The sequence below is a fragment of the Aythya ferina genome (assembly GCF_964211825.1).
Source record: "Aythya ferina genome assembly, chromosome: 3".
Classification (NCBI taxonomy): domain Eukaryota; kingdom Metazoa; phylum Chordata; class Aves; order Anseriformes; family Anatidae; genus Aythya; species Aythya ferina.
In genome coordinates, this window is record NC_140298.1 from 59,679,316 (window position 1) to 59,691,542 (window position 12,227).

Genomic DNA, 12,227 nt, shown 5'->3' on the forward strand with positions numbered 1-12,227 from the left:
TGCTGATTTAGTGATGAGGAAGAGAACTGAATTCCCGTAAAACAAGGAACTTGCTGGTCCTCTTTACCCTTTTCTTGCCTCTTCTGCTTCCCAGGGCAGATGATGAATATCTAAACCTTGAGGAGAGGTTTGGATGAGATGCAGTTTCACCCATACCATCTATACAAAATGTAGTGATCTTTTACCACCCTTCAGGCACTTGTTCTAGTTGGCCTTTTAAATCTGCCCATCTGTGTGTCTTAAGGTCACTAAAGTTTTTCTGTCTGAAAAAACTAATGGCAGTGTAAAGTTGAAGCAGTCCGTTTATTTCTAATTTATTTATTTTTAAGCATACAACTACTGTAACACTAGAATGGAGAGTGGCTATTTTTGACAATGGGGATGATCCATTTGGTTTTTGTCATAGAATACTTACAGGGCATTAAAAGCAATGGTTTGGTCTAGAAGATGTAAATATATATATTGTTCTGTCTGCCTTCTTCTCTTGTAGTCTCTCAATGAATTGTACTCACTGAGACAAGTTATTGAGAGTTCTGACCTTCTAAAGATATGTTAAAGTACCAAAGACTTTCCTTTCAGGATACTGGCTGATACCTCCTGATTTGTAGCAGATGTAAAAGTGGTCTGTCATGTAGATGGGCCTAGTATATGCTAGATGGACTGATTATTATTTATTCAGTCCTTAAATTCTACATGCCTTGCCTTCTCGAACAATTTCTTCATTACTTTTTATGTCGTCTTTTTTATTCTCAAGATTGGTATCTACTTACAGTATGTTACTGGGCATTCTCTATTTCTTTTTGAATTTTAGTATATACCTATTAATATTTCTGTGGATCAGAATTTGGTCTTACAGGCAAAGCTGGAAGAATAGTTAAGCTTGGAGAAAATGAGCTGCATTGAGATAATGGTTTCCACTACTGAGAGTTTTCTCTTTATATGCAGCCTTTATTGTATCTTTCTTTCAAAAGCTGTTTTCTGGTGTTCTTTTTCTTTTTCCTGTTATGCTCTTGTTCTTTGTAGGCCATGGTTGGAATATTACAAGTTAATGGACATGGAGAAGAAAGCACATTAATGCAAGACTTAAAGCCTTTTCGAATTCTTATCAGTTTGCTGGATAAGCCTGAACTAGGTAATTGTCATATTACTACTTCTAGTCTTTATTTTGTCTCACATGGTTTGCTTAACTGTTTTTTTTTTTTTTTCTTTTGTTGGTCAAATCAAAAAAAGCTTTCTTTTTTAATGACAGTGCTAGTACTGTCAGGTTACTGGATTTCTAGATTTTTCCAAGCTAATAATTTTATGTCGTTGTTAGATTTACCTTCATCCAAATGCAATTTCTTCTATTTTCACCACATGAAATAAGAAATTGAAGTCATAGGCAGAAATGACTGCATGTTGAAAGAAATGCTAATAGGATCTTTCTCATTTCTTTAATTGAACAGTGAATTTACAGTTTCAAATTCTCAGGTGTTGCTTTTGGGAATAATCTCATTCTGCTAATATGCTCATAGAGTTCAGAGGTGTTAGCAACAAAACAATTATTTTATTTCAGAAGAATTATCAATTAGGAAGCAAGGTTTTTTTATTTTGTAATATTTTGTTTTCATTTTCCTTTCTGCTGTTTGGAGTGTTAAGATGCAGTTTTTCATCAGTTTAAGTGCAGGGGACTGAGACAAAAGTGGATAAGGCAAAGCATTGACAACAATTGAGCCTTTTTTCTCCAGTAAGAGTTTGGGAGGTCACTGATAGTTATGGAAACTTCTGTCCAAATGTTTGGGGGCAGAATAATAAAGGCATAACAATGCAGCAATTGTAAGAATATAACTTGAAAAGGAAGTGGTTAAGACAGACTTCAAACAACAAAATATCTGATAAGAATTTGCTGTCTTCCTGGTAATTAGTAATTTTTGGGGGGTCAGTAATGTTTTCAGAGGCAATGTGTGCACATGAAGTTTTCTCAAAATAAGCAAAGCTATGAGGATTCTTTCAGCAAAGTGAGACAGAAGAAGCTAATAGGATTTCGGCTTGGTGATCATAATGTAGGTAATGACCATAATGAAGGTAATTCAGTAAGACTAGGAGACAGCATGAGAAAACAAGGGATATTTCCAGCAGGATCACTTTGGGAACTAATCTCAAAGTTGGTTGTTTATTTTATTTTTCCATCTTAAAAATCAGGATTTAGCTCAAATCTGAAGGAGGCACTATTTCAAAAAATATCCTGTAGCTTACATCTGAAAATAAAGAAAACCTACCTACATTTAAAAGGAAGATACTCAAAATATTTTATCTCTTATTACTCGCATTTAAACATTTGAGTATATTTTCTGTACGATAATAGTATAAACTAGTTTCTGGGTAGGTATTCCAAAATGGTTGTTTAAAAACTACCTTTGATTGAGAATCCACATAGTCACATTTAATAATACCTTAAAGATAGGGTAAAGATGCTTGAGCATGGTCCAGGCTAATGTGCTTGCCTAGCTTTTCAACTTAGACATATTTGTATCAAGCCACCATTGTACGTGTATGGACCAAGAATTCCCCTTGTGCTTTAGAATACTCTTAGTGACTGTAATTGCCTGTATGTTTCTGGAATGAAAAAAAAATCCGAAATTGAGGTAATTTACAAAATTGAACAAAATGACTTATGGCTTCAGTGACCAAAGCTAGCTAATGATTTGTTTAATTTCAAGGGTGGACTGTTGTGCTGTTGTAACATATAATGCTGTCATTGCTGGTATTTCTCTTTAGGCCCTGCCATCCTGGAGGATGTATTGATTGAAGTGTTCAGAACATTATATACACAGTGCAAAGCAGAACTGGAGCTTCAGGCAGAGCCTTCTTTCAACAAAGATCACACACAGCTAAGCAGGTAGACAGTGTGTATAATGTATTTTACATTTGAAAAGAAATGCATCTTCCTGCTGCTGAAAGCATGCTGTATCTAGGCCATAGCTGTGAAGCCTTTGAGGCTGTGACCTTGTTTTCTTCCTGATGTAGGTTCTGTTGATATTAATTGCAACTTCTGTGTTCACTGCAAAGGTCTGCAGGGCTCTAGTTTTTTTTGTGTTTTTTTTTTTTTTTTTAACATTTAGAATGCAGTTGTTATTTTTTGTCCATGACACAATTGCTTGTTTGATACAGCTGAAGTTCAGTGTTTTGATGGTGTAGATTAGTTGTGCCATTCTTTACATCTGTGTTTTTCCCACTTCCATGCCCTTCCCCCCCCCAAAAAAAGTGTGGGCTGATGAGATTTCTTGTAGAAAAAACTGAAGATATAAGTGTTAAAAGTATTTTAAGATTTGTGCTGAATACCTTAAAATACAGAGGAGAAAAGTTCAAAGTAGGGAGGAAACAACCAAACAACTGTAGGAATGATCATGAGAAAACAGACAGGAAACCTGTGAGCCATATAGAGACACTAGTCCATAGAGCCTGCCCTACACTGCCCTATACCTAGCCCTAGAGCAACAACCATAGGGATGGGGGGAAGGTGTTTTGTCAGTGGTGACTGGCAACGGGTAAACTTGGTGTAGTACATAACTTAGAAATGAAGTCTAAAAATTTAAAATGTTTGTTTTTTCCTTTAGCAAACTGAGAGAAAACAAGAAAACAGCAGAATTGATTAAAACTGCCAATCTCCTATTTAACTCCTTTGAGCCTTACTACATGTGGGATTATATTGCTCGTTGGTTTGAAGAATGTTGTAGGTAGGTTGTAATGCTCTGTATTTTTCTGTTTGTGTGTGTGTTCTGTTTGTTTTTTTTTTTTTTTTTTCTTTGCCTTTAAAAAAGGCAAAAGAAGTTACAACTTAGATGATCTTATTAGGGTAAGTCTGACTAACCTGATTTCCTTCCGGAAATTCCTTTCCTTTCTTTTCTCCCATAAGATGACCTGCTTAATAGCTGAGCAAAAGGCTGTGGATGTTGTTTACCTGGGTTTTAGTAAAGCATTTGACACAGTTTCCCACAGTATTCTCCTGGAGAAGCTGGCTGCCCGTGGCTTGGACAGGCGTGCAGTTTGCTGGGTGAAGAGCTGGCTGGATGGCCACGCTCAGAGTCACAGTAAATTGAGTTCAGTCCAGTTGGTGGCAGATCATCATTAGCACTCCACAGGGCTCAGTCTTCGGGCTAGTTTAACGTTTTTATCGGTGAGTGGGATGAGGGGGTTAAGTGCACTCTCAGTAACTTTGCAGATGGTACTGAGTTTGGCTGTACTTTGATCTGCCTTGAGGTTAGAAGGGCTCTGCAGAGGGATCTGGATAGGCTGGGTAGATGCGCCAAGCCCAATCGCACGACATTCAGCAAGGCCGAGTGCTGGGTCCTACACTTGGCTTGTAACAACCCCATGCAGGGTACAGGCCTGGGGAAGAGTGGCTGCAAAGCTGCCCAGCAGGAAAAGACCTGGGGGTGCTGGTCAACAGCCAGCTGAACGTGAGCCAGCAGTGTGCCCAGGCTACTAGTTTAAGAAGAAAATTGTATGTTTTAAGGAGAGATGGTTACCTGATAGAGGTGTGGGTTGAGTACTTGATTTAAACATATGTCACTGACATAAAGCTGTTTGCGTTGTTGCTATTTAATTTTTTGATAATTACTTAATGTTTTAGACTTGTTTTCTGTGATGCTCCTATTTCAAATAAATCACTTTTTCAGTCCTGAGGATATATGTTCAGGTGCTCTTCCAAAACCAAGAGAAAAGATGAGCATAATTAACTGAGAATGTGACTCTGCCCTTACCACCACCCCCATGAATGAGTTGGAGAAACAAATTCCTTTGTTTATAATATCTTCAGATTGCAACATGTTTCAGTGTGTTTGTGTTCTGTCTAACTTTATTCAGCAATAGCGCTCATCAGATTTTGAATTCTTGTTGATAATAAAACAGTGCTGGCAGTTGAAGCTGAAGTCTAGAAGAGCCTATCTTGTTTTTATCTTGCACAGCTTTAAAGCTTCGTGGGCTTTTTATTTTGTTTTTGGTTATCTTAAATATTTAATGCCTCGGGTATAGATCTCTTCAAAATGACTGCTTCCAGTAGCCCTGTTCCTTTAATTCTATCATTGGTGCCTGTGCTCATACCAGAAAATACTGCAGTACATGGTGGAGTCACAAATGCGATTTTCTTTAGCCTGAATTTTGTTACTTTATGAACAAAGACTTTTTTACAGTGAAAGGCTGGTTGCATGTTTTCAGAAGAAGCCACAGTAGGGCAAGTGTGGTACTTAACAGAAATAGGAGAGACTCCTTATTTGTTTGTAGGAATTCTCCCTTGTGTGTACAGCTTTTTATTAATATAAAGGAATGTGGTCAATGTAGTGGGGTGGGGAAAAGATGTCATGAAACCCTATTTGAATTTTGCAGGAGGACATTACATGCCAGACTTCAAACTGGGCCTGGAGGTGGTAATGAGCAATCTGAGTTACCCCTGACAAATTTCTGCTTGTTAGTAGATTTTTTGTTGGATATAGTGTCTTTGGTAAGAACTGTTTTACTTCTTGCTAATCCTGGCGTACTGTCTCTTTATAGTCTACAGAAATATCTTACTTTATTAAATTTTCTTACCAAAAAGATATTGTCATAAATTGGTGGGTAACTTTAAAAGAAATTTTGGTTTCAGTGTATGATTTTTGCTGGGATGGTTGGATATTTGCAAACTTCTAATGATGCTTACATCTGAAACTTCTTTGTTTGTCCTCTACTTCTTTTCTCTAAAACTGCACTGTATTAATTATGAGCATAGTCTTTTGTAGTTTCATATGCTAGTTTAAATGTGCAACTTTCTTTTAAAGCTCTTTTAAATGTTGTGATAAGATGGATCTTTCTGTTGGCATTGCTTAATGTAGCAAAGACTGTTGGAACTGTTTTTTCTACCTGTCTTTCCTCAATTCTCTGCTTTCTTATTTCAAAGCCTACTAGAAGTATGAGAGTGCTGTGTCAGGTATGGCAATCAGCCCGTTTTCCATTTACTTATACTTACTAATGATTTTTTTTTGTCATTATTTTCCATTCTTTAATTTATATGTTAAGAATATTAAAATAATAATATTATTTTTAGCCTTATTACTGTATTTTGTAACTTGCACGTAGTGAGCAAGATGTAAATTTCTGAAAGAAGTTAAATATTTATATTTGTTGGTTACCCAAATGTAAAGTTCATTTTGTAAATTTTGGGAAGGATATAGTTCTTAGTCTCAGTTTTAAGATATTCATTTTCCATATGTGTAGAACACAGTTAAGCAAATTACAGGTACCACTGTTATAGCAAATAACTATTAGGGTGGGATTTGTTACAACTCATGAGCTGTTGTATTTCTCTTCTAGGAGACTTACATTGAAATACAGACAGAACACTTGCCTCAGCTGTTGCTCAGAATGATTTCTGCATTGACAAGCCACCTTCAGACTTTGCACTTGTCTGAGCTTACTGATTCTCTGAGACTCTGCTCAAAGATTCTTAGTAAGGTCCAACCTCCGCTGCTGTCTGCAGGTGCAGATGGTACCTTGCAGCTTCCTAGTGGACACAGTAGCTCCATCAAAGAATGGGAAAATAAAAAGGTAACTGATTGGATTGTGCAGTGTCTTGGAAAAATGATACTTTTGTGTGTGTGTGTCACTTTCCTTTAATGAAAAGTGGGCTTTCTAAGTCAGTGTTGGACTACTTACAGCCCTTCATTGGATTTAGCTTAACATACAGCAAAAGGTGTTGATTCTTAAGGGTTTTTATCTATACTTAATAGTATATGTATAGAAATCATCTCAGAATCAGAAAATTAGAAAACTAAAACTCCTGTTTGATATTTTAATGCACTTCAGAAGTCTGATCTTGTAGAATAACTGAACTCAGAAGAATTCTTCACCTTGGTTATGTGTGAGGAATGTGTTAATTCGTCTATCACCAAGTTTACATCCATCAGATGAATATCTATCAATTGTTTTACTGTCAGGTTCTTGGAATTATTTATTAAAGAAATAGAAGTTACAAACAAGCCAGCAGGTATTTCTTTTAACGATTTGTCTAACGTGTTCCGGGCAACCATGGCAGTGGAAATTATTTTAAGTGACATGCCCTGAAATCTTTGATCTCTGATGGATCCAGCTGAAGAAACTAGAGGAACATCATAGAGGTTTAGGTTGGAAGTGACAGTTGGAGGTCACTGCTTTGGAGTTGCAGGGACTATTTCAAAGTTAGATTCTACTTTAAAGCTAGGTCAGGTTGCTCAGGATCATATCCAGCTCAGTCTTGAGTATCTCCAAGGACCAAGTTCCCACAACTTTTCTGTACAGCCTGTTCATTTGCTCTGTTTGACTACATTAATAGGGTGAGGGATTTCCAAATACTTGGTTAGAATTCCCATTGTTGCAGCTTGTGTTTGTTGCCTCTTGTTCTTTCACTGTGAATTTCTCAGCACGCCTCCATTTTTTCAGCTAACTAACGGGAAGTCTTAGCAATAAAGACGCAGCCCTTAGCATTTTTATTTTCCTTAAGACTGAGTAAATCCAACTCTCTCAGCTTTCCTTATGTGTCAAGTGCTTCTCTGGCGGCCCTCCACTGAGCCACTTCAGTTTTAGTACATCAGTGTCTGTTTTGTACTAATTATCACAAGCTTGGGCACAATATTCTAGATGCAGCCTTAAAACTGATGAACAGAGGGGAGTAATCTCTTCCCTTGACATACTGGCTATACGTCTGCTAATACAGTCAAGTATATGGTTTGTATTCATCTCCAGAAGGGTCCTCTGCTGGCTCACGTTCAGCTTGTTCATTAGGACTCACACATCCTTTATGCAGGATCCTATCTCATCCTTTATCCAGGATCCTTTATAGCCAGCTGACACCCAGCCTGCGGTGGCTTTCTTTTTTTTATAAAACCTATTTTAATGGAGTATTTTTGCCCCTTGAACCTTCACAGGCCTTTTTCTTTCAATTACAACTGACTGATCCGTGACCATAGCTTTTACTAAAAGAGAACAAAATTAATTCCCTTGTTTCTAGTCTCTTGTGCGGTGTAATTCAAAAGATAGCATCACCTATTATCTCTTTGCATACTTTTTCCTTTGTATTAACATAGTGAAAGCTATCCCAAGCAAACTTTAGTTTTGATTCTTACTGTCTCTGGTAAAGCAAGATGCAACGCATTATATACATAATGATGTTTGTTTTTATTTATTTACAAAAAAAAAAAACTTGCTCAGATCTTTAGATTATGCTTGAATAAGAGCACACATTTGAGGCTTGTACTGATTAAGACATTAGACAGCAAGATGGAACTTTGGGCCTGCTGGATCTCAGGCAACATCTGCTGTCACTGTTAAAACAGCTTGGTGAGAAGTCTGTAGGCGTGTACTTTACCTGCACTTACTCCCCCTGATCCGTGCACTGCTGTTTGAGCTGCATTCACCTCATTCACCTCCAGCAAGCAGAGGCTGTGACAACGGTTACCAGCAGGCTATGGGAGATTAGAGCAGCACAGAAAGCTGCTCTGAATTCCTTTTGAGTAGGAATCATTCATCAGTTATGTGTGTTTTCAGAATTGATAGGTATAGGCACTTTTTAGATTTTGATGAAGTAATATCTAATGTAATTATTTACTTGTGCAGTGGGATTTTCAAAAGTGTCAACAAAGAAGTGTATACTTTTCTACGTGTAAGTTTTCCTGTTCTTCTTTCCTGACATCTACTTTTACCTTGTTTGCCTGCAGACATTTTTTACTCTGTTATGATTGCAGCAGTTTTCTGATTAACAGATAACTATCTTTTCCTTTTGTAGAAGTGCATGCTAAAATGTACTGTTAAAACAACCTTGCTGGCTAAAACGACTATAAGTAACATCAATTAGTGTTCTGCTTCCTGCTGGAAGTGAGGGTGTTCTGTTGGTGTATGAATATCTTGGTTTATGATGCTGTATTAAATACCTTTTCATATGCATTTCAGAATTCTTTAAATATTATTGCTGTTAACATTTTCTTCCTATCATGATCGTGTCTATTTTTAATTAAGGTATTCTGTTTGCTGGACAATGTTTTTTAATTGTTTTCATCGTTTGGTCTATCAAACTTACTGAAAGAACTTGGAAAAGAAAAATGCAAACGTTATTTTTGCATAAAATGTATTTATATGAGTAGATATAAAACCATGGGATAAAATTGTTGCTTTCAAATGGAGAAATAGGTAAATGATTTCTTACTAGTAAATAACCCATTTAAAATGGTCAAACTTTTATCTCAATTAGGTGCCATCAGCTTCACTTGACAATCCTAATGATGTGTTTGAAGATGGTGAAAATCCTCCGAGCAGCCGGTCATCAGAAAGCGGATTCACTGAGTTTGTGCAATACCAGGCAGATACAACCGATGACATTGACAGGGCACTGAACGAAGGTCACGGTGCACCTGGCATTCCGATTATAGGTAGCACGTCCTCAGAGACTGAGACGGCGTCAACTGTGGGGTCTGAGGAAACCATTGTACAGCCTCCTTCCGTAGTAACGCAGGGGACAGCAACTCGAAGCGGGAAAACAATACAAAAGACTGCAATGCAGTGCTGTTTGGAGTACGTCCAACAGTTTTTAACCAGATTTATCAACCTGTATATCATTCAGAATAGCTCCTTGTCTCAGCCCTTAGGGCCAGAGCTTCCAGTAGATCCCAGTAGAGAGCAAGGACAGACCACAAAATGGGATAGAGAATTGCACGGAGATGCTAAGGCAAAGAAAATAAACAAGAAAAAAACACCAAAAGAATACCTTCCTGCCTTTATTGCTGCTTGTCAGCTGTATCTTGAATGTTCGAGCTTTCCCGTTTACATTGCTGAGGGAAACCGTACTTCAGAATTACATCCTGGGAAGCCTGAAGTTGGTAAGCTGAACTCTTTGTTCTTCTCTTTTAAAGTACTTATTTTCAAAACACTTTTAAAGTAATAGTATTAATGTTGTGTTTGTGTTGCAGCTTGCCATTCCTCTTAGAAATATGCGTTTTCGTCTTCATCAATTAGTTTGCTTTTTGAAAACTCAACTATTTCTTCATAGATTTCCTCAAGGACAATGCTGACATGGGGTTCGACATTTATATCTGTCACACCAATACTAATTATACCGACTGAAGCCTGAGAGTAGAATTCAGACCTTAAGATGTTCCTCTTTACAATGTGGAATGTTCTGTTAATAATACAGCTTTGTCATACGTGATATCAAGTGTTGCTATTAGAAAACACGTTTCTAGCTTCACTTTAGTAGTTTTGGACTGATGTGCATTTTGATTGCTTTGTGGAGTATATGGAAATATAAGATTCTGACCACTAGAAGTCATACCAGATAAGAAATTCATTAATATTACTTCACTTCTATTAAAGGTTAAGTAGTTGTTTCCTTGAGGGACGGTTTTGCTAACCATTCTTCTAACCGCAATTGCATTATGTGCAAATAAAAAGGAAAATAGAAGTGGTGGGTTTTGCGAATGTGTTCACAAGTAGGTGTCTCTCTCTGCAGATACAGGAACATGATTTAACTGTTGACAGTTTGGGATTACTGTAGAAGTGTGACTTTTTTGACGGATAATCCTTTTGGCAGTTTGTAAATTCTTCCATTTACAGTTCTAATTCTGTTGAATTAGAACTTCTTCTGGTCTGTAGCTTGACAGCTGTTGTATTAAAGTGATATCATGGTGAATAAGCTTGAAGTGTGCACAAAATGAGAATTACAAGAATTTTGGCTTCATTTGTGTTTTTTCTTGGAATCTTCATATTGGCAGCTTTTTGTTCTTATTGATAACTTTTAAAAGCAGTTGGCACCTCTTGGAGGATAATAGTTTTTGTGGTTTGGTGTTTCTGTTTTGTGGTTTGTGGTTTGTTTTTTTTTTTTTTTTTTTTTTGAAACAGGCACATTGATTTAACGTGATTTCTTCTGTTCCCGTAGTCTTTAAGATGAATTATATATGCCTTAGCCAGGAGCAGATTGTAGCTTATAACTTTGTGAGACCCAAAAATATCAAATATCTGTCAGTTGAAGGGAATTTGGTTACAGTTGTTTATTAACTAGGGGTATTGCAATGCTCAAGGGGTTCTACCTTTTGTAAAAGATCTAACACAGGTTATCATTTATAATATGACCTTGAAATACATAATTTATGACTTTTTCCAACACTAGCAGCCTACAAATGAGTGTTATGTCAGATGACTGAGAAAGCTTAAAAATATCAGCTGTCTGCTTATTACTTTTCTGTGGATTTAACACTTTGGATCGTCACTGCCTTCTAAGCTCTAAAGCAAAAAGCTGGTAAAGCTTGAGTAATAATGTGTTCTTGTGAAGGCAGTGATTCTAGGAATTGGTTTCACTTTGCTAAATGTCTTATTTGCTTTGCTTATTCGGCATCTGAATTTTCCCATTTGCAGTCTATTAAACAGTTTGAGGAATAAGCATGAATTGTAGGTGGTTGGAATCAGCTGGAAGGGTTTTGTTTCAGATACAAATATGTGTAGAAGCATTTGCCTAACTTAGGAATGTAATCAGTAGAGTCTTTCCGTTTTAAGAAAAAATAGTTTGTTACCTCTGAAATAAAAGGGTGCATTGCTCACTTGTAGAGTTGACTGTAAACTGAGTAAAGAATCCAACTTCAGAGAAAGACACTTAGATTATCAGGCTATTCAGGGTATTAAGTGAGGGGACAGTTATAACAGGGAAAACAACAGCCTACAGTGAAAGCAGAGTATGGTCTAGTAGGATCTATCTTCTGTAACCCAAAGCATCAATTTTTGCAGATGCTTTTACTTAAGTTTTACACTTTTCCAGCAGGCTCTCTGTTGTTTTTTTTTGCCAGTTTAGACTTAGTTTATATATAATAATAATACATTGTATTATATATAGTTAATATGTATTATATACAATACTTTGTGTTAAGTATATGATATTTACATATATAATTTATAATATTTATATTATTATTTTACGATTGCTGGTTATAATTTTCCTGAAGGAGCAAAGTGAATGAAGGGTTATGCAATGTACTAAAAGCCCGGTCTTGTCTAAAGCATGAAATTGTGTGGATGCAATTCCATACAATGTATTTTTCTCTTCCTTGTTTGATTTTTCCTATTTATTTTTAGCTACGAAAGTTTTGGTGGAAGTGATATAGTCTTGCATTCTTGATTAGCTAATTTTTAAGTCAAAAATACGTTGAAGTATTTCTGTCCTGTATGTACTTCCCTAAACATGTACAGTGAGCAGTTTGAAA

At 36.6% G+C, this 12,227-nt stretch overlaps 1 protein-coding gene across 9 annotated transcripts in view; it reads left to right on the top strand.

Moving 5' to 3' along the window:
* DOP1A (DOP1 leucine zipper like protein A) overlaps positions 1 to 12,227 on the top strand; it is a 61,747-nt gene that overhangs the window by 20,758 nt on the left and 28,762 nt on the right. For 7 of the 9 annotated variants that reach the window (XR_014691205.1, XM_084513827.1, XM_084513832.1 and 4 more), the window contains exons 9-15: positions 1,024 to 1,132; positions 2,758 to 2,878; positions 3,597 to 3,716; positions 5,365 to 5,479; positions 5,912 to 5,941; positions 6,325 to 6,558; positions 9,233 to 9,857. Coding sequence is in view for 8 of the 9 variants with exons in the window: in XM_084513827.1 (XP_084369953.1) it covers positions 1,024 to 1,132; positions 2,758 to 2,878; positions 3,597 to 3,716; positions 5,365 to 5,479; positions 5,912 to 5,941; positions 6,325 to 6,558; positions 9,233 to 9,857 (1,354 nt within the window). In the remaining variant the exon portion in view is untranslated. The remainder of the gene's footprint in view (positions 1 to 1,023; positions 1,133 to 2,757; positions 2,879 to 3,596; positions 3,717 to 5,364; positions 5,480 to 5,911; positions 5,942 to 6,324; positions 6,559 to 9,232; positions 9,858 to 12,227) is intronic. The other 2 variants (XM_084513831.1, XM_084513833.1) reach the window with 1 other exon arrangement.